Raw genomic sequence first — 24,449 nt, 5'->3', positions numbered from 1 at the left:
GTGGAATGAACCGCATCAGAGTAGCCACTGAACGTGCCACTGCTGAACTTGCCGAGGCATTTGGCATTTTAATCATAGAGTAACCATGAACAGTAGTAGCCGAACTGAACCGCCCGCAGAACGGAAAGACGAACACAAATAGAAATACGTTGAATCATGAGCCCAAAAAAAGAAAAAAAGAAATCCAAAATGAAGCGCAGGAGAAACCATACCGTGAACATACAGAAGAAGAAATGAAGAAAGTTATGATACAAAAGGAAAAAGGTGAATCATTAAAATATATTTGTAAGTATTTTGAAATATACAAACACTCTTCTTTCGCTTTCGACTCCGAAGGGAACAAAAAAAAAACAGAAAAAACAGAAGGAAAACGAACGTAACTAAAATCTACATCTGAGCGCGCGGGCGCGCGCACACACACACATTTCGATAACTGCAACCAAGCGCGGGCACGTATGTGTGCGTTTACGGGTTTGGGGGGCGTGTAAAGAAAGCGCATGAAAAGGAAATGTGTTGCGCACGTGTTGTATGTGCGCGTGAAAAATGCAATGCTGAGTTAAACCGGAAGCAGATTGTGAGGAGGACGTCCGTTTCTTTTTGTTTTTGGCACATACACACACAATCGTCATTGTTCTGTTTTTTCTTCTTCTTTTTTTCTCTATCGAGTACTGTCGAATGTTGATCGCGTTTCGCGGTAGTTCATATGTGTGTAATGGTTGGTGGGGAACATTCGACCGACCGAGAGCCATCGGTACTATTAGTGTTTGGTGATTAAACATCGATATTTTGATATGTTTACATACAAACATCGATATTCCCCGCTGATGCGCTGATGTGATGAGAGTGATGGGGGGGGGGGGGCATGGGATGGAGCCACAAGCTACATTGCCTCACGTACCACGTATATCGGTATCCTGGTCAGTTGAGCGGGTGAGTTGTCCTGCGCTTTTACAGTGCGCGGTTCTCTCCCCTAAATGATGCCGCGCGCGCCTTGCTGCAAAGTGATCGTGCTTTGCACACACACCGCACCGCACGGTTTGCTCTTACATAGATATACTGTTATGTGTGTTTGTTTTGTTACTTGCGCGTGACTTACACTAATAATTTAATAAACACGGTAAACACAATCGGATCAGATGAAGTGATGCTTTGCCCCTAACCGAACCGGTCAAAGATGGGTTTGGTTTTTGTTCCGCCTACGTTTGCTATTGTCGCGTCATATTGTTGCCATGGCACACGGTGTACACACTCCTCTCTCACACGTACCTCCAACACACTTCCGCCTGACTTTGAGGGAGCTTTTTGGCTTTGTTAATGGTAAGAAAGTGATGGAAAGCAAAAATTGAAGGGCAATGTGTGGTACACAGTTTGAACCCCATTCGATGTGCCATTAGGTGGAAAACGTCTTTCCACTATTAAATGCCCAACGAGAAAGAGAGAGAGAGAGAAACAAGGCGACGTTTTCTATCCGCTACTGTTAATATCTCTAATGGCGAGAATGTAACATTAAAATTTCATTGCATCAATCTAGTTGCCATCGCATGCGCCAACGTTTTCGCTCCATTCGCTACGCGCTTTTTCGAAACACGTGCTTCGTGGCGCAATCGTACGCCTAGTAGCAGCAAAGAGACTTCTACACCATCGTGTGTGTGTGTGTTCGTGTGTATTTTCTGCATTGAGAACATGTCCAAACTGTGTGCAATTACTACGTACAAGTTTTACGTATCGACTCGTGTGGCACGTGCGCCGAATGGCGCAAAAAGAAAGTGCACGTTCTAATGTGGCGATGAAGTTAACTCTATTGTTCCATATGCTCCGGGGATAAGGGTGAGGGACCCGCGATGAAACGGGATGGTGGACACGCTTATTCCTTCTGGTCGGGTCGGAGTTCTACCAGTTCGTGTGGTTCAGCCAGTTCCAGCTAATAAACAAAAAAGTAGAGAGGAAAGAGATACATTGCTTATTGTACACCTTAGGCCCATAAAGAGTACAAGATGGACACTTACATGGCCGTTGGCATCACCGGATAGATCCTTTTTGGAAAGCGAGTTGACCAGAATCGTTCCCAGGGCGTCACACATAACGTTAATAGTCGTGCGGAATCGATCGCTAGAAGGGGGAAAAAACACATCAATCATCAATCGAACAAGATTTCAAAGCATTGTGCATTGTGCTCTCCTTACAGCAGCCAATCGACGGCAATAATGATGGTAACATCCTCGGCCGGCAAACCTACAGTGTCCAGCACCATAACCATCGTGATAAGCCCAGCTTGCGGAATACCAGCCGCACCGATGGAGGCTGCCGTAGCAGTCACACTAGAAGTGGAATGAAAGCAGCAAATTAAACAAAGTTTTATCAATTACAGTTTTAAAAAAATGCAAGAAGATACTCGTTAACGTACCTTACAGCAACGATATGACCAAAAGTCAGATGAATGTTACGTAGTTGAGCAATGAACAGGGCGGCGACGGCTTCGTACAGTGCCGTTCCGTCCATGTTGATCGTGGCACCGACAGGAATGACGAACCGCGTCACGCGCGGATCAATGCCCATATTGTCCAGGCAGCGGATCGTGATGGGCATCGTGGCCGAACTCGAACCGGTACCGAAGGCAGTGGCCAGCACCTGGCTCATCTTGGCAATGTACGGGAATGCGATCTTGCGCGTGGTAAGGAAGAAGATGACCGAAATCGTACCTATAGAATGGAGAAGGATGAATTGAAGGACCTTTCTACGCTCTAAGCTATAAGCCCCTTACGATACGTACCGAAACCGTGCAGCATCAGCCCCAGCATCACAGTCATAAAGTACCAGCCCAGCTGTCCCAGCACCTCGACGAAGGACGCCATCTCCAGCAGCTTGGCCGCGACCAGAAACAGCACACCGATCGGCGAGATCCAGATCACCCACGAGGTGATGATCATCATCGCTTCGCTGAGCGTTTCAAAGAGCCCGAGCAGCGGCTTGCCCTTCTCGCGCATCTTGCCTATGCAGGTGCCGAGCACCACGCTAAACATGACGAGACCGAGCACATTCGTGCCCTCGGTAAACTCGGACGTGATCTTGTACTGGGTCAATGGAACTGCGAACGGGAGGAGAAAAAAAAGCGCAACACGAAAGGAGATTCTTATTAATATCACGCCCAAAGTCACACATTTGCAGAGGTAACTCTTCCTTCTTTTGCCTGCCTCAAACTGCCAGCAATTAGCATTAGCAAGCGCATTTGAGGGGGGGATTTCCTCCCAGAAGGTCACCCCGTCAATTGATGGGATAAATGGTTCTGCGTATTTTTCTGCAGCAACAGAGACGTCCACACACATACACACACACACGGCTTGTCACTGGGGTATATGCATTACCGCCCCGGTTAAAATTGATATGACGGTGACAAGTGATCGTTTCCGCAATTTATTCCACCAGTTGTTGGACAGATGGGAAAGGTGGACAGGAGTAGGAGAGCAAACTCTAACCGACAGTACACTGGGGGTGGTGGTGATTAGAAGCACAACCGTTTTGGATTTGGGGTTCGTGAGAGTTTCCTGTCGTTGCAATTGCTTCAGGGCGTTACATTACTGTTTGTTTGATGTTGGATGTACACAACTCCGCTACAAGTCTGCGCCTACAAAGCACAAAATTGCGGCTCACAGCGTGCAATTTCCGGTGCGAAATTCCGCCCCCTCTGATCAATTCCAATGTGCGCTTGTAAGTATGAAAGATCGCCTCGCCAGATCGCACTACTTACCACCGGTGGCATTGGCTGGAGGGACAAGAATGGTTCGGAACTGTGGATGTAATGTAGAGAATGGGATACTATCGTTATTAACTCATAAGCTCAAATGCGTACAATGCCACACAGTCTTGTACCTGGAACATTGTAGCCTGGATGATGTTCGGTGGGAATAGATTTCTGCAAAAAAAAGAGAGAAGATACATTTGACCAATTGGTCCAAACACTTTGGAGCTCCAATGCCCCCTTCGGAGACGTACCTGACGAGATCGAGCAGCGTGTCGGCGGTCAGGACCTGCCGCGTCGTTGCCTTGCCACCGAGGTTGCTCACCTCGCGGCCCGCACCCGGCCGGATCGTGCTGACCAGTATGATGCCCAAGATGACGGCACAGACCGTGGTGGTGAAGTAGTAGATGATCGCCCGGAAGGCGATCTTCTTTGACATGCTCAAATCCAGCGAACCGATCGCACTGGTGATCGACGAGACGAGCAGCGGCACGATCAGACACTTGAGCATCCTGGGGCAGAGCAGCGGAGCGTGAGACAGATGAAGAGAGACCATTAGTATAGCCCGACCGGGGCCGCCAGGATACGGAAAACAACCTTACCGTAGGAACAGATCGCCCGGATACTGGATGTACATCACCTCACGCTGCGTCCACGGTTCGGCCGAGTTCTTGAGCGTCAGACCGAGCGCAGTGCCACCAAACACGCCCAGCACGGTCAGAAAGGTGAGCAGGTTCGACTTTATGAACTGCTTCCATCGTGACGTTGGCCGTGCGCCGGCAGTCGCGTATGAGTTCGACATGTTTTTAGCTCAATGCGTAAAATCCAAGTTACGGTTTCTGGCTAAAACGCACCCCTCTGGAGAGTTTGGTGTTTGAGGGAAATCTGCGAAGAAAAAGGATGGCAAACGGACGCAGTATCAGTATCAGTGGTATCTTGGAGCAAGATTAAATTATGATGCCAACAAGCTTCTTCGTATCTTCTGAGCCTAAAGATGGCTTTCCACCTTTTCGCTACCGGATTTCGTACTCTGTTGTCTACTGCTAAAGGCCGTATTGTTATGGCAAATGAGTGGAATATCTAGCAAAACAACGATAAGCTTCTACGCCTACTAGTAGTGCGCCTCAAACAGCAGTAAGATTAATTGCATCCAACAGGTTTGAGGGCTGCGGAGGAGAGGATGCGATAAAAAGTTAAGCAAATGTTGCTATTATCATTACACTGTTGTATTCTCCATGATGCTCCTGGGTGGAATATTCCTATTTAATGAGCGTATTTGGGCGAGCGACAAACACGGCTGTGCGGGTGAACTCCAAAAAAGTAGTCTGAATAGGCCTTCGCTGGGGAGGAAGTTCAAGGCTGGTGTAATACGCAACGACAATCTCCATTATTGTGATTGCTCGCTTGAAAAGAAGGTGTCCCTTTGGAAAGAAGGGAAGCTATTTCAATTAAAACTTTTTCATTGAAATAATCCCCTGGTTAGGTGGAAGTTATTCAATGTTTTGAATGTTTTAAATAGTCCCGTTGGAAACGATGATGACACACATCAATCGTTGGAACGAAGATGTACGGAAGATTTACTTTTTTTTGTCACCGAATGAATATTTTAAATTGAGCGATGCTATAGAAAGCTCTTAATTGAAATATGTAGCTGCCCAATTGGTGCACGAAGCGGAGGATGCTGTAACCAAACCAGGACGCTGGTTCGTTAGCACACATTCTGCTGCCTTCAATCTTCAATCTGGTTCATTCCGGAGTTCCATCAACTGTGGCGAGTGAAATATATTACAATCCAAGGATTAGTCTGTGTATGTGTGTGTGTGTGTGTGTGTGTGTGTGTGATGGGAGTTTCGGGACAATCTCAAGTGGCCATCATCATTGGTATGATGTCCAAAGGGAGGTACTAATTGTAAGATATGCTATCGTTTTTTTATGAGTTCTGATAAGCGAAATGAAATTACGTGCAAGATTTTAGTGATGTTACCAATGGCTTAACGAGAATAATCAGTGACAGCTGCAGATTGCACATCAACAATGCAACTGTAGCGGCGGTGCTATTATTGGAATCAGTCTCTAAACACCTCCACCACTAAGCTTATCAGCAGGGTGAGATTGTCCACCGTGTGCCATCCATCCACGACCGCTATCAGTCTATTGAAGATAAATTACTTTTTCCTGATTCTTCTGGTCGTACTGCCACTCCCTCTGGCTTGGCGCTAACGAAAGCATGCAATCCAATTGAAGATTAAATCACTTTTTTTCGTTGCTCTTGTTTTATTGCATTGCGATCGATAAGGGTGACAGCAATCACTCAGCAAGTGGCTGGAAGCTCTGTTCGCTTAGCTCTGGCCCGTCTCGAAGGTCCAGTCCATTCTGCCCGTGACCGACAAACACGCGGGACACCCGGGAGATAGCCCGAACTTGACCGCCGCCCAATAATTGCACTACCCCCTTTACACTGTGCTCCTCATTCTCCTACTATAATTGCTAATGGTTTCAAAAGACGCGAAGAATGCGCACCACTCGGTGACGACCCATAGAACAGTAAACATCCATACAAATCATTCATCGGGATGTGTTAAGTGTTGTCAGCGAGTTGATTCTATCAATTATCGACCATACTTTAGCCACTCTTTCTCACTCTTTCTGATTGGGACACGGATGATGGGATGGGAGGGACCACCGACCACAATCTATAGGCGAGTGGACGTTGGGCCCAACACCGGCGGATGGCGAGAACTGTGCTCCAAAGTACGGCTGCAACGGTCAAACCGGGCGAATGCAAATGGCAATGGAAGAGAAGAGCGACGGAGAAGCAGCAGCAGCAGCAGCGCTGCACATCGACAAAAACAAACAGCTGTAAACGTACGACCAACAGCAGAAAAGAGGCGCGAAATGATCTCATCGTCCTCCGCCGTGGTTTTGTGGAGCTCTATCGCAGCCGCCGTTTATCAACAGTCGGATCGAAGTCAAAATGAACGCTGAGCAGTGTTTTGAAAAATGTACATACGACCGAGTTCCAGGCTCAACTCCCCACAAGTTGTCGTATCGCTGCGGCTCGTTTGAACGTAAGGCATGTTTTGCTTAACCTTGTTTCCCCCAACGGCAAACCCTGGCCCCTTGCTGGGGGAGAAACTGAAAAGGAAGCCATTGGTAGTTTAATGCGCACTTGACATCATTGCAAGGGCCACCTCGCCAGCTCTCGTCAGCAGGGCCCATGGAGGACGGTGGCATGATTTAAAGGACACTTTTCCGCTTCTTAGTAGTGGCAAACAGGACACTTCACTGGCACTGTAACTCGGTGTGTTTGTGTGTGCCTGTCTGGAACTGAAAACTGCCGAGCAAAGCGGCAAGAGCACAACATGCTCCATACTCCAGCAGTTTGCGGTACTTTAAAGTCTACTACTCCACACAACACACATACCCTAAACCCCGGGACCAAATAATGTGACTAATTGAAAAGTTGCCATTCTACTAACCCAGACCCATTGCTGGTTCGTCCCACACTTTTCCATATGGTGGTGGTGTTGTTCCCTATAGGACTTGTTGTTTCCTCTACTTTAGATCCTAGTGCTGACGTAAAAGCCTGCAAACATGTGCAGCGAGTTGAAGCGAATTTCCACAGAATTGAGAGGCTCCTCCACACGGTAAAATCACTAAAATCAAAGGTCCCGTCACTGTGCCGAGTCCTGAGAAATGCTGCGCCTAGTAATGATACACAGTAGCACAGTGCTTTGTGGTTGATGGTGTCGCAGGTCGCTGGACACGATATTGCAGGATAGCAAACTCCTGCTTCGCGTGGTGATCAAAGCAACCCTACGATGGAGATATGTTTCATACCATCAAAGGACAATAAGGACACTATGGATAGGGTGCTCTTTCGCTCTCCCTGCCTGGGAACCGCACACTAGCTAATCCGCTTGTGTACTACTCCCGCCACAGAGGACGCTTCAAACGCTGTCCAGTTTTTTTAGCCTTTTTCAGCAACTGCTGTATATTGTCGCGATGTTTTGCGGTGTGCAAAATACTCAGAAACCGAGCACGCCTCCCCCCGGGTTCCAAGTACAAATCCTGACAGATTGGTCGTTCGCCGGTCCGGGTGCGCTAGCAGAGGGATCCACTTTTGAAAGCGCTCTTTTTGTCCTTTGCACACGGGGATGATGGTGTTGGCCCGATCGGTCACCCAATGCTGGACAAGGTTTGTCGCGCTGGAAAGACGACCGGGCGAGCGGGCAACGGGACGGCTAAATAATAATCTTGCCCCAGCACCGCACTGCAGAGCTTCCGAGCCGAAGGTTATCCAAACCGTTGATTAGGCCCCAGGTCCGTCCACTCTTCCAGAGAGTGAGCACACTTTTCCAGCATCTCCATGACGACGGTTCGGAGCTATCAAGATTAAGTTCGGGAAGAAATCACAACCTCACTCAACACGGTGGTGAAGAAACACGAAATAAAATTAATCCCATTTCAAGTGTGTCCCCGCTGGTGCTAGCAGGTGGGGCGATGGTGGTGCGGTGGTGCTTCCGAGTCTGTCCCGCCCAATTCTTTTCATCGTTAAAATTATGATCTCCGTGCTGGCTCCCGGTGCCTGGTGTTCCCGGTGTGCCATAAATATTAGAAATAAAAACTCGACTACGGGACGAACCGCCGGTAGAAAGGGGACGGCTGGGGATGGAACCGTGGGGGCAGATTGTTTGATGAGCACGTCAAATGGTTAAGCAATGAGTAAAACAAGGATCAAGCAGCTGGAGCGTGTTAGGACAGGCTCACGAACCACGAACAGGGCCAGGGTAACAGCAGGACGTGGTGTGCAGTGTGCGGAGGCAATCTTTTTGGGAGAAAATTAGATTTACCGTACCCACCCACAACGTGCCACCTTGTTTTTTTTTCTCCTTCTTCTTGCTGTGCATGTCTATGGGAATGTCTTCGTTACAGCGCCGCTAACTGACGATGGGGCGCTTACACACGGCCACCAGTCATCACTTTCCCATTGCACTCCCGAGACGAAGAGACGAAGGAACGGTACGTTTGAAGCATCTTACAGCTTCTTTTTCTCATCTTGTACGTCTGTCTGTGTGTGTGTGTGTGCAATTGCGTTCGAGTCCACAACACTTCCCAGGCGTGCCAAGTTCCGACGTCATTTACCCGTGCAGGAGGAATCAGATTTTGCGCGGTAAATAAACTTCTCGAGAGCCCGACCCCGAACGACGTGCTATCTCTCCTGCGCCTTCTTGTCCCCGTTGAGTTGGGTCGAAGAAATTGTTCGGTTTGGGTAAATAAAGCGGCAAGTATTTTTTTTTAATATCCCTTCCCCGTTTGCCAGTGTTTTCTTCAGCACACTTGCTCCGAGTGCTGTTTCCAACACACTCAGCACAGTGTGCTGCGGATTGGGGCGCGCAATGAATAGCCGCCAACCGGAGGGTTGAATTTTGACGGAAATGCGATTTATCTTTCCATTGAATTGAAATTGCTTCCATTTGCCTTTCGGTCGCTAACTGGAAGTACCACGAGCAGCAGCAGCAGCAGCACTTTCACTTGTACCTCCTCCTTCAATACAGGATAGGGAAACAATCCTGCGCTGGCGGTATGAAGTGCTGTGCATGGAATGGATGCGTCCTTGAGGCGCAAAAGCTAAGAAGGTACTTGCAGTCACGGGGAGCAGGGTAACAAAACACGAGCGGAGCCTTTTTGGGGATGAATTGAAGTAAATTTAAACGACGCACAAACGCACAGACACGCACGCACAAAAACCATCCCTATTGTCGGTCCGCATACGCGCATAAAGGCAAAAAAGGGATCGAAATTAGAATTGGTACGACGACATTTTGCTGCGTGAAGTGAGGAGCCCTATTTCTACTTCTCCCGCTTTGTACACCGATCAAGGTGAAAATCCTAACGCAAGGCCAACAAGGAACCACACCGAAGAAAATTGAAAATTTGGAATTAAACAAGAAGAAGAGAAAACCATTTCAAGATCCCTTTTATTTTCTACCTGCCTTGTGTTGGGTCAAACAAATAACGGTTTCGTAGCATTTCTTTCCCCTCCGCAGCATCACTGGATCCTTCCAATTCCGTAACCATCATAACGCTCATCAAAGCGACAAATAGCTGGACAAGATCTTCCTCTAGTGCAGCCATCAAATAACAAAATTTGACCTTCATTTGCACGCTTTTTTGTTGGCTCACCCGCCCCGACAACGAAGGCCTATCCCTATCTCCACGAGCAATGTTAAAGACGAGATTGTTTTAGCGCACGCGAGCATCATCATACCGCCGCTCGTGACGATTAGGCGTGTGTGTTTGACCTACCCGAATGGTGGAGGCCGGCTATTAACACCTACCGCGATGCTAATTGGAAACTCAAAGCTCACTTGGACGCATCACGCAACTAATAGCCATGGGAAGAGCGCGGCTGGTAATTCATTCACACAAGCGGATGGTGAAGATGGAGTTGAATCAAAGCAAACAACGCCTGAAAGTATGCAGTCTGCCATACAAACTGTGTTTATTATCGTCCATTTTTACTATTTTTCACGAAACAAATCACGAATTAAGGTACAAGATGTGCGAGTTTGTCTAAAAAAAAAGGTTCAACATTGCCTATTTAACCCTTTTCTGCTGTTTATACTCTACCATATGGACCTCTTTTTTTGTTCTTTTCGGTGTCAGATTTTCGGTCTCAAAGCACCAATCATCACCCCTTCGTTTCGAAATCAACTCAACATTCAACAGGTGGTTTGTTGGCGAGCACAAGTTGTGTTGTTTGATGCGATTTTTGCGACTTAGAAACCTGTTGCCAAAGAGAGCGGGAGAGCGCACAGGACGAAGGAATTATACCGAAAAGCAGTACGTACAAACGCACCCACACAGCGCATGGGTGTAAGCCATGGGGAGGCGGAATTGAAAATGACGTTCGCGCGAACCCGACGTCCTGAAGCACAGCGGAGCAGAGTGTTGCTGCAAGCCCGCGATGCGGTTCCATTTCATGCCTTCACGTGTTGGCAAGGCGCTAAGGGTACAGTTTGAAAGACGAAAATAAACTCCGACCTAACTCAATCATATTCGTCTGAGCGGCGCTGAGCGTAAAGAGGAACACATAGATTAAACCGTGCAGCTTACTTTCTGTAGTTCACACATCGGTAGAAGCTAAGCAAACTCGTTGCAAGAGGTATTTTAGACCATTTTAAATAAGTTTATTTTGCTCTGTTTTGCTGTTTATTTCATGGGGAATCTATCATATTTTAACATTCGTCCAACCGTGTAATTAGCTTCGCACCTGTTCATCCGTCCGTACACGCCGCATGGAGACGCCCAGTACCTCGGCGGGCGATGATTTATGTCGTCCAATTAATCGAACGCGCGATGCCACCGGAAGTGAAGTCGAGCAGTGTACACCAACACCGACAGTGCGGATTTGTTTTGCTCCTACTCGAAGCCAGCAAAGCCAATAATGTATAATGCTGTTTATTTGATTTTGCCGTTTTCCCTACCCACGTCGTTTGCTTTATTTTGCGAAACCCCGAGACGGACGGGGAACGATTTTGCGGGCGGTAAAAGTCAGGCGGCAAAAATCGTTTATTTTCCAATGCGTTATTGAGAAACGCACAAAACATCGTCGCTGCGCCCGTTGCCGCTGGGAGGAAGTAATTTTAAACTTCCAGGTAGTGTAGCAGCAGCAGCACCAGCCAGTGGCAATTAGCCGACGAGGAAGTGGGAATTCAAGTTGTAGCTCGGTGCTGGCATGCTGGCGAATGTACATGAGGCCCACCAGTTCATATCAGGATGGCAATTAAACTAACTTTCTGCGTTTTGGTTTGCCGCTATTGCCGCTTGTGATAGCGCTCAGCGCATGACGAGGATGCGAACGAGCATAATGTGGCGACGGCGAGCAACTTTGTAATTGATTTTTATTTGCTAGAAAATAATAATTGTGCTGTTTTTCCACCATTACACTCAACCTGAGGGTCGTTCATTGTCGGGATGGAGGTTTGAAAAATTATCCTTACTGTATTGAACGCTCATAGACGATGTCCGCTAATATCATTAGAAGACACAATGATGCTTTTGATTAAATTCATCCATTTAACTTTTAAAATCAATTGATTTTATCAGTCTTTCATTGTGGTAACTAGTACTTTTTATATTAAATTTTATTGAATATTGACTAATTTATGGCCTATAAAACATTGACAAATAATTTAATCTTCTGGTGTAGAAAGCATTAATAATTCTTTCGCTCTATTTATCTTCACAGAAATAAGCTAAATACATCCCATCAAAGAAAGCCCGAAGGATGTCTGCGTTCAAGGATCGATTAAATGGAAGAAAGACAGATACCCAGACCCAGAGAGTAAAGAAAAAAAAACAAATTTAAGCAAAAGAAAGTAACGGCAAATCCTTTTCCTTACCATACCTTACCGCCCTGGTGAATTATATCCGGCCTGTCAACAACGGTGGCAGGCAGAAGACGCCATCGTCGTAATAATAATGCATAATGCCCGCAGCAGGAAGTAAGTGAGCCATATTGCCACGCTGTACTGCTTTTGGCAGGACTTCTTTCCTCCCAAGTACGCGCTCCCAACAGCTAACAACTGTTTATTGATCGATCGGATTCACCGGCCCACGGCGACGGTCCCGGGACGAGGCGGGGTTTTTGCCGTCAGAAAGTTTAAAAACAGCAACCAGGTATCACGGGGGCAGAGTGGATCAATGTACACACTGGACCCAGAAACCCGTAAAGTAAAGTTGTCCGCTTCTCCGGGGATTTAGCAAGAAAAAGACAAACAAATCTCAACCAACCAATCCTTTACCGCTATCCTCTCGCAAGCGCTCGGGATTGAAAGTTTTCCCACCTCTCCAATACCCAAAGGTGAGCGCCAGTAGTGAACAATAGGAAAATGATTTCCGGAATGGAATTTGGAAGCTTTATTCGCGTAAAAACTAGCACAATCCGTCCCATGGGAGAGCGTAGAGACTGACTGACTGCTGATGATGCTGACAATGGCCCAAGGCTGAATGAAGAGGATGCAACAAAGCAAACAAAGAATTGTGCATTGTGCGAAGACTGCAACCATCATCATCATCATCATCATCATCATCCTTCAGTAAGTTGGCCTTTTTTATTTGTAATCAGTTTTTAAGCCGAAGGTTCAAGCCAAGACAGCGAACCTCTTCGTCGCTCGGGACTCAGGTCCCATTATAAACAATTTATGCACAATCCACGTCCAACCCCCTTGCGCTTCGGGAGCTGCTTCGATCGAAACGAACGAGATGCGCTCGCGGGAAGGATGCGCGATTTGTTGATTCATTTAATTTCCTTCCTTCGCCGATGGCAGAGGCCTGGTTGAGAGAGGCAGGCAAAAGGGAGTTTTGTTGGCCATTTTCCCGCGGCCATTCGCCAATTGGCGGACCAGCAGCGAACGTCCAACGCCAGCATAAAGCCAGCAACAGTGTGTGTCTCGTTTAGCGCCGGGATTGCGCGTCAGTGGAGTTCGGTAGAATCTGTCAATCTGCTTCACGGTTGACCTGAATACCTTTCGTCGTCGGGGGCAGTATGGGTTGGAATTTATTATTCCGGTCTCTCACTCTCCTTCTCTCGGGTCGCTGTACGTTCGATTAATCGGTGTACAGGGGCAGGATAAGATATGCTCGAGACACAATTAAACCGACCCCGACGACGGGAGGATAAGAGATCTTCTGCTTTGGCAAACGACCGAACGGCCGAACGAACGAACCGGAAGCAACAGGTGGCTGCTGTCTGCCATGCATCAGGTGTCCCCAACCCCAAACAAACCCTTGTCCCACTGAGGAATGTGCTTGGTGCTTTGGATTCAATTAAAGTGGTACGGTACGGTGTTTGATCTGCATACTAATTCGCTTGCCGTTCTAAGCGAAAGCAATATTACAATACCCAAGCTTGTAGTGGCGCTTCTTGTGGTACCGTTTGCACGTTGTTTGATGAGCTACCAACCAACTCCACCAAACCAGTATGCAGTGGGTGAATGTGTTTGCCAAATGATAACCCCATTCCGATGCTTTACTTGTGGATGCCCTTGTCACGATGGGGATGTGGTGCTAGGCGTGCGTGTAAAATACGATTTGAATTTTGAACCAGTGTTTCGCACAAATTCGCCAGCAGAATGGAAAAGTGTGTGCTGGTGCTCTCTCTCTCTCTCTCTCTCTCTCTCTCTCTCTCTCTCTCTAGCAGAGGAAGGGTTATATATTTCGAGAAGGAATTATGTTTGCGTCAGTTCGTACACAATGTACAGCATGTGGATGAAAAATGGAATTTTCGACCGATTCAACCGTCGTCGCGATGGTGGTTTTATATAAATATACATTATTAGAGCTTCTACTCTTCTGTTCACGTGGCATGGAGAGTGGATGTCCTAAAATTACATTTCTAAACCTAAAGCTAGGATTAATTAATTAATCTTGTTGTGTCTTTCACCGTTTGAAGCAAATAAAACAAAACTAGATAGATTTTTTAATAGAATACTGCTAATAAGAATAAGACCCTAACCATAAGAAAAAAACTACACTTTTGATCATCACGCTTTGCATACGCATGAGTCAAACCAAACGTGTCGATATTATTTATTCACGGACTTTAAAAGCAACACCGCATCAATATAAATGCAAACGTGTAAAGTTTTCGCACGAGGCAAACATACAACTGGTGTAGAGCAGCAAAAGCAGTTAGTTTCGCCGCAATCGGGCGCATGAGATCACAATTTCCCTTTTTGCTGAATGCTGTGTTTTAAAATTATAAAAGCAGTTCTTGGGTGTAAACGATCGAGTGGTGTTGCGTACGTTTATCAACGCTATTGCTCACTGGAGCTGTTTCCCTTTTCAACTATTTTGAAATGCATAGTTTACTTGAGCTCAGAATTTAATGATATAAAATATTGGATTATTCTGACTGCTTGGTACACATTGGTAATAAATTAACAATTCATTAAAGCGGTATTTCGAGCTCAAGGGTTGTCCGGTATCATTAATATGACATGTTCAACCCATTCCAGCTAAATAATCATCAAAAAGATACAGTATGCTTTTAATTAAAATGTACTAAATATATCATTCTAGAGATGATCATCAAGATCAATTCGGTAAATCCTTCATAGATCACAAATCTATGTAATTACAGCAACAGTGGGTATTCAAAATCGGACACCTCCAATTCGGACGCTCTTTATACCATGAAGAATATCATTATGTTTTCCACGTTATTCCCATAGAAAAGTTTATTTTTGACTCTTATTTCCCGTGTAGAAAGGTTATAAAAGAAGCAGCACTGATCAGTTTTCATGACGATTTATAATTCTAGGAAATTGATTTATGGATCGCATAGTAAGAAGAGCGGCCGGACTCCGATGTGAATTTCGTAAAAGTGTTCGATTTTGAATACCCACCACTGTATACAGTCTTTCCCCGAGTTACGAGAATTATATTACGCGTCCCGGAGAAATTCGCGTAAGTCGAATATTACGTTTTTTCAGCCAAAATATTGGGGCCCTTCACTATTCTAGTTAGTTTTTTGTATGGAGTTTGACAGTTGGAGGCTGAAAACATGTAAACACTCCATACAAAACCACACAAAAAACTAGCCTGCAATTTTCAGTCTAGATTATTCTAGCCTCAAAGCTAGAATTAGATTCGAGTACCTGCTCGAAAACACGGTGTTGTTTACATTTACCCCAAGGTGCATTAAAGAGATCACATGGTGGAATCTAGAATCAAAGTGTATGTACTCCAGGTGGTCTCATAGCATTTTTTTATAACCAATTTTGAACATCACTTTTTGACAGAACGAGTGAAAACTTTTGCTCCAACGAGCTTTCTGGAGGCTTGACGAATACTCAAAACACTCTTAAAATCTTTATTAAGAAACAGAAGCGATAAAAATCTGCTTTCTAAATTCATACACCTTGGGATAAGCCCATCTGTATATTATACTCACTTAGATAGCTGCTCGAAAACTGCTATACAATGTAAACAGCTGGCAGGCTGAAATTTCACCCTACGAACTTAAAACGGAAAGGACCCCATTGTTGATAAATGGTTATTTTAAATTAAATCTAGTACTTGAAAGCACTTAATTACATATTTAATATAAATCGTATTAAAGATTATATTATTTTTTTCTTTTTAGCGATTTCAAACATTGAACGGTAATTCTACTAATTTTGCATTTGACAAATGTTGGATAAAATTGTACTGTTTTGACATGTTGATATGTCGAAATTGAAAATGCGCGTAACTCGGGGAAAGACTTCTACTCCTCTTCTTCTATTTCGCATAACGTCCTACGCGGACTTTCGAAACATAATTCATTACCACGCAGCCGGATAGTTAATCCTTGCTACGGGGGGACGGTTCCATTCTAGACGTGAACCTATGACGGGCATGTTATTGAGTCGTTCGAGTTGACGACTGTACCACGGGACCACAACGACTGGACACAAGAAAGACGACTCGGGGAAAGACGGTATACATAACATACCTTATTCAGTTTATCGAAAACTGATTTGTATTGAATATCGTGCTGGAAGATTGCTTACAGAAATAGTAAACTCAAATAAATCATTAAAATCCTTCCCGACGTTTACGGTCGGCACATTCCAGGCACGCTAATGTCTAAATAAAAGCTGTCGCCCATCCGAAACAGCTGTCTCAATTCAACACTTTCATTTGCCGTGGGTTTTATTGGTATGCTTTTATTGCATAAAATCTCGCGAAGCTTTTAACACCGACAAACCGACGTGACACTGGTGTTACAAAAGTGTCCCACACGAAAGTACTGTCATTTACCAGTGAGGCGAACACTTCTGTCAAAGTAAGCTCTGTTCACTGCTGCTTCGATGTAAACAATTTTTCTAAATACAAATTACGAAGGAAGTGTGAGGCAAGATTTTGTAAGAATTATTGGAAAAAACACCCAGGAAAATCATTTTATAAGTTTCTAAATCAATGCAAAAGATGTGAGAAGTACATAAAACAATACGCAATGGAATTTGCAAAGAAAAACAAAAAGGGGGTTTAGCAGTTTCTTCTCTGTGTCAGTGTAGTAAGCGAATCATTATAGAGATGGCGCTAGTGTTTAACGTATTTTCATTTGAAATAAGGAGACAACTTTTGAAGCTCATTTTGTTCGAAGTGTCACGTCGGTTTGTCGGTGCTTTTAATGCGATTCTCGATTGTACAAAGTAAGCAATATTAGTTTGCTTATCGAAACAACAATCTGCCGCCAACACCGCCAACCAAGTGATGACGAACATTGCTCGCCTCTAAAAATACAAACATCAGCAGCGAGAGGGTGTGTGTGTGTGCCGGGTTAGGCGGCTGTGACACCGATTCCACCTCTCCATTCCATTTGAAGCGAGATCAACTGCGCGCGATGGATGATGTGGAGCGCCCGGGACCGCGAACCACTTGCTTTAAGTAGAAGAAGAAGAAGAAGAAGCTTGTTTGCAAATGGTGCAATTTTTTGCACCATGATAAACCCTCCCAAACAGGGTGGTGGCAGGTTTTTGTGCGTGTGCGATCATGATTGATTTAGCGCATTTGGAGTTAGCTCCGTTCCGTCGGTTTACGGTCTCTCGTGGCTCCCACCCGGTTCGATCGCTGTTGTTTTTATGAATGAATAATTGAGCGTTTAGGGCGCATGTTTTATACGTTTCGATAAAAGCGGGAAGTGGTTGGAGCGCAAAAAAACGCAAAAAAGTTTACGATCAATAAAACGATCGTTTAACGGAGCGCGCTACTGTCCAATAAACGCATGTCCACTGCTTCAATCGCAGCCAATGCCTCTGGGTAATGATTTGGAAATGGAAATACATTTAAGACGAGCATTTGGCACGATCAAGCGAACCTGATGGAATGTTGGTCAGGCAGGTCGTATTTTTGCACCATACATACAGCCATTTCTCTGGCGATTGATTTGCGAATGTTCAACCGGAACTTCGCATAACCACAAGAGCTTCCCCAGCCAGTACGGGCATGATTCACGCTGGAGACATACGCGTTTATCACCTTTTTGCTATTAATTTTACGGCAAATCACGTTTTTGGCACCCGGTCACACACGATACTGCTTATAATTACGTACCCAGGAGAGTGTAGGGGGGGTTTTACCCTCTTCTGTGAGCCTTGTTTCATTACTTACTACTAGTCTTTCCATAAAATTGCATTCCTATTTATAGCAGACCGGTGCGATGCAACTTCTTAAGCCCAGGCCCGCGTCGAGCTCATCTCCTGTGGTTTAACACATTTTAATTTGCCCATCGTCCTCGCTCGTCGTCAGCAAAAACACACAAACACAGACGGGGAGAGTAGAAGGAACGGATGACGCCCTCGGGCGTTATAAATAAAACCTCATTTCCAATCGATGCTGCAAGAGCGAGCGGTGGCAAAATTGGGCCAACCAGCCCTAACAGACATTGGGCGGGAAATCAACCGAAACCGCACCCGAGATGGCTACCGTCCTACCGGTAATTCGTCGTCTTCTCCGGCGGGCGGCCACTTGAGGGCAACACGCCTTTTCCTAAGTGGAGACCGTGGTGGTGCATAATAATGTGTGCACATTCATTAACACCATTTCACGAGTGCCGTCTTTGCAACTCGGTTGCGTCTTTTCTTCGAGGTTACGAGCTCTGTGATCGTTCAAGTGCTGCGGTTACAGCGGGATAACAATACCCCATACATACGCTTATCCCAGTGTTAATCGTCCTGATGTTTGGTCCACACCAAGGAGGATAGAGAAAGAGAGATCTCGCTTTGGTCATGATGCAGCTGCATTCACACATACGTGACGTCGGTGCAACTACAACCAGCAAGAAGTGCACAATATTGTTCCCATGATGACGCCGGTGGCGACGTGGGGGGTTTGGCATAATCGGTGATGTTGCCCGGGAGCACCACTGTGTCACCGGGTGTCAGACCGAGAGGCGCAATTTGCATCAAACTTCTAACCGACACGTTTGTTGCACTTTTTTTCTATCCCTCCCGCGCGGCCCTCTCTGTTACGTTTGGTGGTAAGCTGTCAGGTGAGTTCCTAATCGACAATTGATTACGAAGTAAACATTGGGAACAGAGTGGCAAGGAGAGGCGCGCGCGCAGTGCGCAACTTGTTGCTATGCCGGTAACGTAGGCTTCCGTTTGAGGCATCCCCAAGGATTTTAGATCCAAGTAGGAGTAGCGGCCGATCCATGGAGACTTGTTGAATATTTCTCAAAATCAGCCCAAAAGTATGCAATTAGCACGTCAGAGCGCCTAAAACTATGTGGTTCCCATGACAGTAGAGGTTTGTCAGTACGTTTTTACAACTTTTTACGGAGCTATTCGCACTGCGCCTTCATTATCGACGTAACACGATAACTTTGAACCACCCGCAAAGGGATGGCCACTTGACCTGGCATGGATGTTATAGTGGAAAGAAGAAAAGATGAGCAAACTATAACGCATCGAATGGGGTGAACCATACTTACCAGCTAAATAAATAGGTCAACCTGAACGGGAGAGATAAGGAACAAAAAAAAAGAAACTTTCTAACCTTTCCATCCGAACCTAGGCTTGAGGCTTGAATCGCACGAGAGCCGAAAAATTTGCATGCCCATCGGCAGCATTAACGGTTCGTTGAATCGAGCTCCCCCAGGGCAAAACACAAAAACTGGAGCGGAGTGAAAAACTTCATCACAGTTCCACGAAAAACAGGGCGAACGTTTGGGAGGGAGCCATGAAGATGTTATTGCTTTGCGCGCAGTTGCCATTTTTCAGAGGAATTTGATAGTTGTGTCAACTTTTACTTTTACGAATTTTTTTTATTGTGCGATTATTTTTGTGATTAAACTATTTTTGTTGTAGTTTCTTTTTTAGCATAGGATGTTTATTCCAACATTTGCATTTATATTTATTTTCTCGGAAGCATATTGGCGTTTGTGTGCAATGGTTCTGTCATTTTCCATGGATTGATAAATAATATTTCTCGTTATTTTACACCAAATTATTCCACCGCAGCGACAAACAACTCTTTGGCTGAAAAGGAAGCTGAGAATCATCAAAAAACAAGAATGCCATTTTTTCAGGAAAATCTAATTTACTGTAATATCGTTTACTACACCATCTGCAAGTTTTGTTTTAAATTAAATAAACATTTCTTTGTATAGACACATAGCTATCTAAGTACAATGTGACTATTTCAGCAAGCCAAAGCAAACTATTTGTGAATCTCGAAGCACTCGAATTTTGCCAACCGCCAACGTACGATCGTTGGCACATGATCGTTTCACACTTTTATTACGTTCGTGTCATGTTCAAAATTGACGAAAATTTCATTACGCTCATTTTAACTATCATCGAGCGCTTTTGGTCATCACGATCATCACTCATCGCTTGTTTTCATCATCGTTAACCGTAAACCCGCCATTCATTGGCAGTACAAGAACAAACTTGAACAAGAGCATTAAAGTGTTGCAAACGGTCACAGTAATACGTTCGTTTTTCAGCGCATCACTCGGCCTGGTTGCTTTAAAATCTATTCCCATTAGCAACCGCTAAACCTCGCTTCCTCTGAACCCGAACCCCTTCCTTGGTAGGGGGTGTGGGTGGCCCACATTTGCATAGTGGTGGCCTCCCCCAACGCACATCTCGCAGTGGCCCACGCACGTGTAGGGAGGGTACTTTTGTATTTTGTTTAGAAATAATAACAACATTTGCATTGTTCCGGTCGCAATGTTAATGCGGTGGGATATCATGATCGCATGCAACCGTTTGCCACGACACCCACCAACCCCAATGCCCCGTTGGCGCGGTATATCGCGTATCGCACCCATCATAAATGGAACTGTTGCTGGTGCCAAACACCAACGCAACGGCGGTGCAGCAGCCAATACGATGCAATACGATATCGAGAAGCCGCATTCATTAATCACCGACCGTTGTGCTGGCGACGAGATCTCGCTACCACTTTGGGCCTTACTGGCTGTGCCACCCACACGCTGTGCTAGGGACAGGGGAATATGGGGAAAAGGGGACACGCTTAGCGTTGGCAATGGAGTGGAAACCCGACCTGGCGCGAGGTTTGGGAAGGTGGTAGTAGTTTCGACCGGAAACCCGTGCGGTTCATTTGCACAAACACTGGTTTCACTCAACCTGACCTACGCCACACCGTGACAGGGCGATAGTGCTTGGGCGGAAGGGATGGCCCTGAAAGTGTGGTAGAAACCAGATTGCCTTTAACTTCAAACTTCGTAGGTTCTGGAGTTGCGAATGATCTTGAACCTTGCTCTCTCTCTCTCTGATGTAGAGTTACATCATCTTCATCTTTGGGAAGAGAATATGGTGTTCTGTTTCAAAGATTTAGGTCACAGTATACGCGTCTCTCTATCACTCCGTTTATGACTCTCCAATGTCCAAACATCAAACTCTTACAAGATGCAGACCACAGTAAGCAACTTAAGATCTACAATGAAGATCACAGTATTCGTACGGTGCAAAGAGTTCAACAGAACAGGGTCACCACACATGCCACACGCCCCACTGGCAAGATCTCCCCATTTCCTCCCCATCGGAACCATTTCGGCATGATTTATGCCTTCCCGGCGACCAGCCGGCAAGTTCTACGCGACGTGGTAGACAATTTTCGGCACAACTCTATTTTTGTCTACCACACAATGACAACGGTCCCAACCGCACGAAGAATACTGTGGTTGTTGCGGGAGATGACTTAAAGGAGATGTAGGTCCTATGCTGTGAGGAATTTCTCCCGAGAACCCTCTTTGCTTTGACCGTTAGAAACATCTTTACGATCGTCTCCGATTCGCTCGCGCTGCTCTAGATGATGATCAAATAGTGTGCCATACGCGATCACGCTTGAAGATCACATCAAAAAAACCCCTTACTAACTAACAGGCCTCTTATGACCTCAATTCGTTACGCAACTTTGTACGTTCCAGTGGGGTGAAGGTGAAGACTGCCAAAGACTACCTTCTAAAGGGGTCGGGACAGTGCCTCAAGTACCGCCGCGACGTGCCGGTACACTATCAACAGCACTTGAAGCACTTGCCGTGCCGGCGACACACCACGGGAAGTCAAATGTTTACCCTTTTGCGGTTTACGTGTTGCATGGTAGAATTTCACCCACACTTGCCGGCGCCCAAAAGTAAAAGCCGTGCGCGTAGCTGTAACGGAACGTGTGGACGGAACCGTGACACAAACGCCAAGTCACCAGACTGTGTAGATCGTCAACCCCCAGTAGTGATGGGTGGGAGGTGGATAGCATGTTTCTGCGATGGAAGATCGCTAACGATGAGGCGACGGAAGACACGTTTAAATGAAAATTTGATCTCTTAGTGGGACCGGTTTTTTTTGGGGGGGTTTGAAATGAGGCAGGAATTAGAAGTTGAAGATCGACCCAAAGATCCGAGCCGGATATTACCGGTTCTTTTGGGATATAATATGCAAATTAGGTTCTGCTTGCTGCTAACTGATTCTTACAAACCTGTCTGTCATCCACTCAACAGAATCTTACAATATGAAACACTGAGCTCTCTATTCATGACCCAAAATATATCAGCAAATCCCCATTTTTATCTAAATCTCCAAAAAATCAATCATCGATCCAAACTCACTGTTCGATATTGCTTATCGTCTCGGTGGCCCAACCTAAACTTTCTACTTCTAAGGCAGAAGTAATGAGCTTGTACAGTGCTTCATTATCACACACACATACACACCTCGAGCACACACCCTGCTGATAAGGTAAACCGAACCCTTGCGGCCAACTCAAACATTACGATACAACAAACAACCAACCCCCTTTGCGCGTACGGTAGTACCCCTACCACCGCAAACTGCATGTGTCGCACGCGAGAGAGATCCCGCCCGCAATGTCTTCGGTCACCCAAGACACACTCGAGGCAAGAGGCGTTGTTCCAGAATCTTCCAATCCGGAGGGAAGACCGAGAACTACCCTTTGCGTGTGCGTTCATAGAAATGAGCGTGTATATATCTGTGTATGCCAGACGGCAAATTCTGAATGAATGCAACCGTTGCGCAGGGGGAGAGAGAAAGAGAAAAAGCGGAGGGTAAACGGTTGGAAGCAAAATTCCTCATGCGTGTGTGAAGAAGCAGCGGGGTACTCTCTTCATGAAAGCATAAATCCCGCACAAAAAAGAACTGGCAGAAGCCTCAAGAATCATCAGTATTCCGTTCGCGTCGTTCCCATTCGGTTAAAGCAAATATGTGTGTACGATCAACGATCGTCACACGTTAGACGTTCTATAGCGATCGCGATCGCGTACACCATGTGCAGCAGTTAATTTATTCCAAACTAAAGTGTAGAGTCACCCATTCGAGGAGCCACTGGGCAAACTGCAATGCAAATGATCGTCCCGGTGTTGCAGTTTCTAATATACTTAGTTCGTTTTCTTTTTTTTTTTTTAGTTAACATCATGATCATCCCCCACGAAGTATTAAACGTTTTCACCTATATTAGTTCTCCTGAACTTGTGGTCTTGAACTTGCAAAAAAGCATGTTTTTATTGCCGGGTCGCTAAAAAACACCAACACACACTAGCCCGCCTCTTCCGATCGTCTAGCAAACGTTTTGCGCCGTCGCCCTCGCTCTCTCTCTCTCTCAGTGTTGTGGTGCCACTTTGAAGCAATGTCTCATTTTATTATTATTTCAACAGCTGGCCGAAAACACCCGTGTTGCCTTCCCCTTTAGACTGAGACTGATTTCCGACTAGCAGGAGGAGAAGACGGAACGGTTTCCTTTGGTTGGATGACACCAGCGGGTTACACCAGCTCCGTGGTTCTATTTTTGGGGGGTCAACGAGAAAAAAACAATTCTGTAACAATTCTCGCGCGACAGAGGATTGAACCACTGATGAAACTCTTTTCTCTGTACGGTGTGACCACACACTGTTCGGGAATGCTGAGCGCACGCACTAAAAGATCGATCTATTCGATGTGTATCTGGTGTGTCTCTGGTTTAGTGTTTTGTTTTCGTTCGTCTGCTGTTGGTTGGTTAGTGGGTAGGCACACACATCCACTCAAAGAGTACTTGCACGCTCTAGTTACACTGTAAAGCCGGCGCACTTAACAGATACACACACATACGCCGAGGGCACAGTACAGTAGTACACAACTCCCTGATCACTCTTTGCTTGATGATCACGACGCGACAACGACACGCAAAATTGCAAGGATAAAGGATCTTCCAAATCCCAACCACAGTGAAAGCCTAATACTAACAAGATATGCTAAAACCAGCCCGCACATCACACACACGCTCACAGAACGCACCTCTTGCCTGCGAACACTCAAGCGCGATCAACTCGGCCGGTGAGTGATCGGTAGACGATCGGTAGTATACAGCGGACGGTTGCAGCACACGGTCTTCTACACACCTAAAGCACGTTCTGTTGCCTCGTATCACGCGGTGATAACACAGCAGTTGTACCACCGGTGCAAAACACTCACACACACTGCCCTTTCACGGGTCAAGCACACAGGTCGCCTACACCGGGGTTGTACCCAAATCCGGTACCCAAAACGGCGGGCGCAAAGTGGGCGCAAACCCAGCAGACCAACGTTCGTCGGGGTGTATGATGTTGTCTAACAAACAAAGCCGGCACCGGGGTGCGGATGCAACGTTCGCGCGCCGAGAGATGAAACCGAACTGTAACGCCGGCGAACCGGATCGCTGCTAC

At 46.0% G+C, this 24,449-nt stretch overlaps 1 protein-coding gene across 2 annotated transcripts; it reads right to left on the bottom strand.

Annotated features, from left to right (window-relative positions):
* Window positions 1–260: 260 nt before the first annotated feature.
* Window positions 261–24,442, bottom strand: LOC121597914 (excitatory amino acid transporter 3). Of its 2 annotated transcripts, none has more exons than XM_041924231.1 (10): window positions 24,043–24,442; window positions 4,339–4,621; window positions 3,991–4,248; window positions 3,868–3,910; window positions 3,746–3,785; window positions 2,771–3,085; window positions 2,405–2,699; window positions 2,184–2,318; window positions 2,007–2,109; window positions 261–1,921 (listed from the first exon to the last, which is right to left on the bottom strand). In XM_041924231.1, the coding sequence occupies exons 2-10, from the start codon at window positions 4,536–4,538 to the stop codon at window positions 1,865–1,867; spliced, it is 1,446 nt and encodes a 481-aa protein (XP_041780165.1). In that variant the 5' UTR covers window positions 4,539–4,621; window positions 24,043–24,442; the 3' UTR covers window positions 261–1,864. The 2 variants fall into 2 exon arrangements, with proteins under 2 accessions (XP_041780165.1, XP_041780166.1); XM_041924232.1 differs by having other exon boundaries at window positions 24,147–24,442.
* Window positions 24,443–24,449: the final 7 nt, after the last annotated feature.

This window comes from Anopheles merus, chromosome 3R, assembly GCF_017562075.2.
Source record: "Anopheles merus strain MAF chromosome 3R, AmerM5.1, whole genome shotgun sequence".
NCBI classification, from domain to species: Eukaryota; Metazoa; Arthropoda; class Insecta; order Diptera; family Culicidae; genus Anopheles; species Anopheles merus.
Note: the sequence above shows the minus strand (reverse complement) of the source record. Positions and strands in the feature narration are given on the sequence as shown.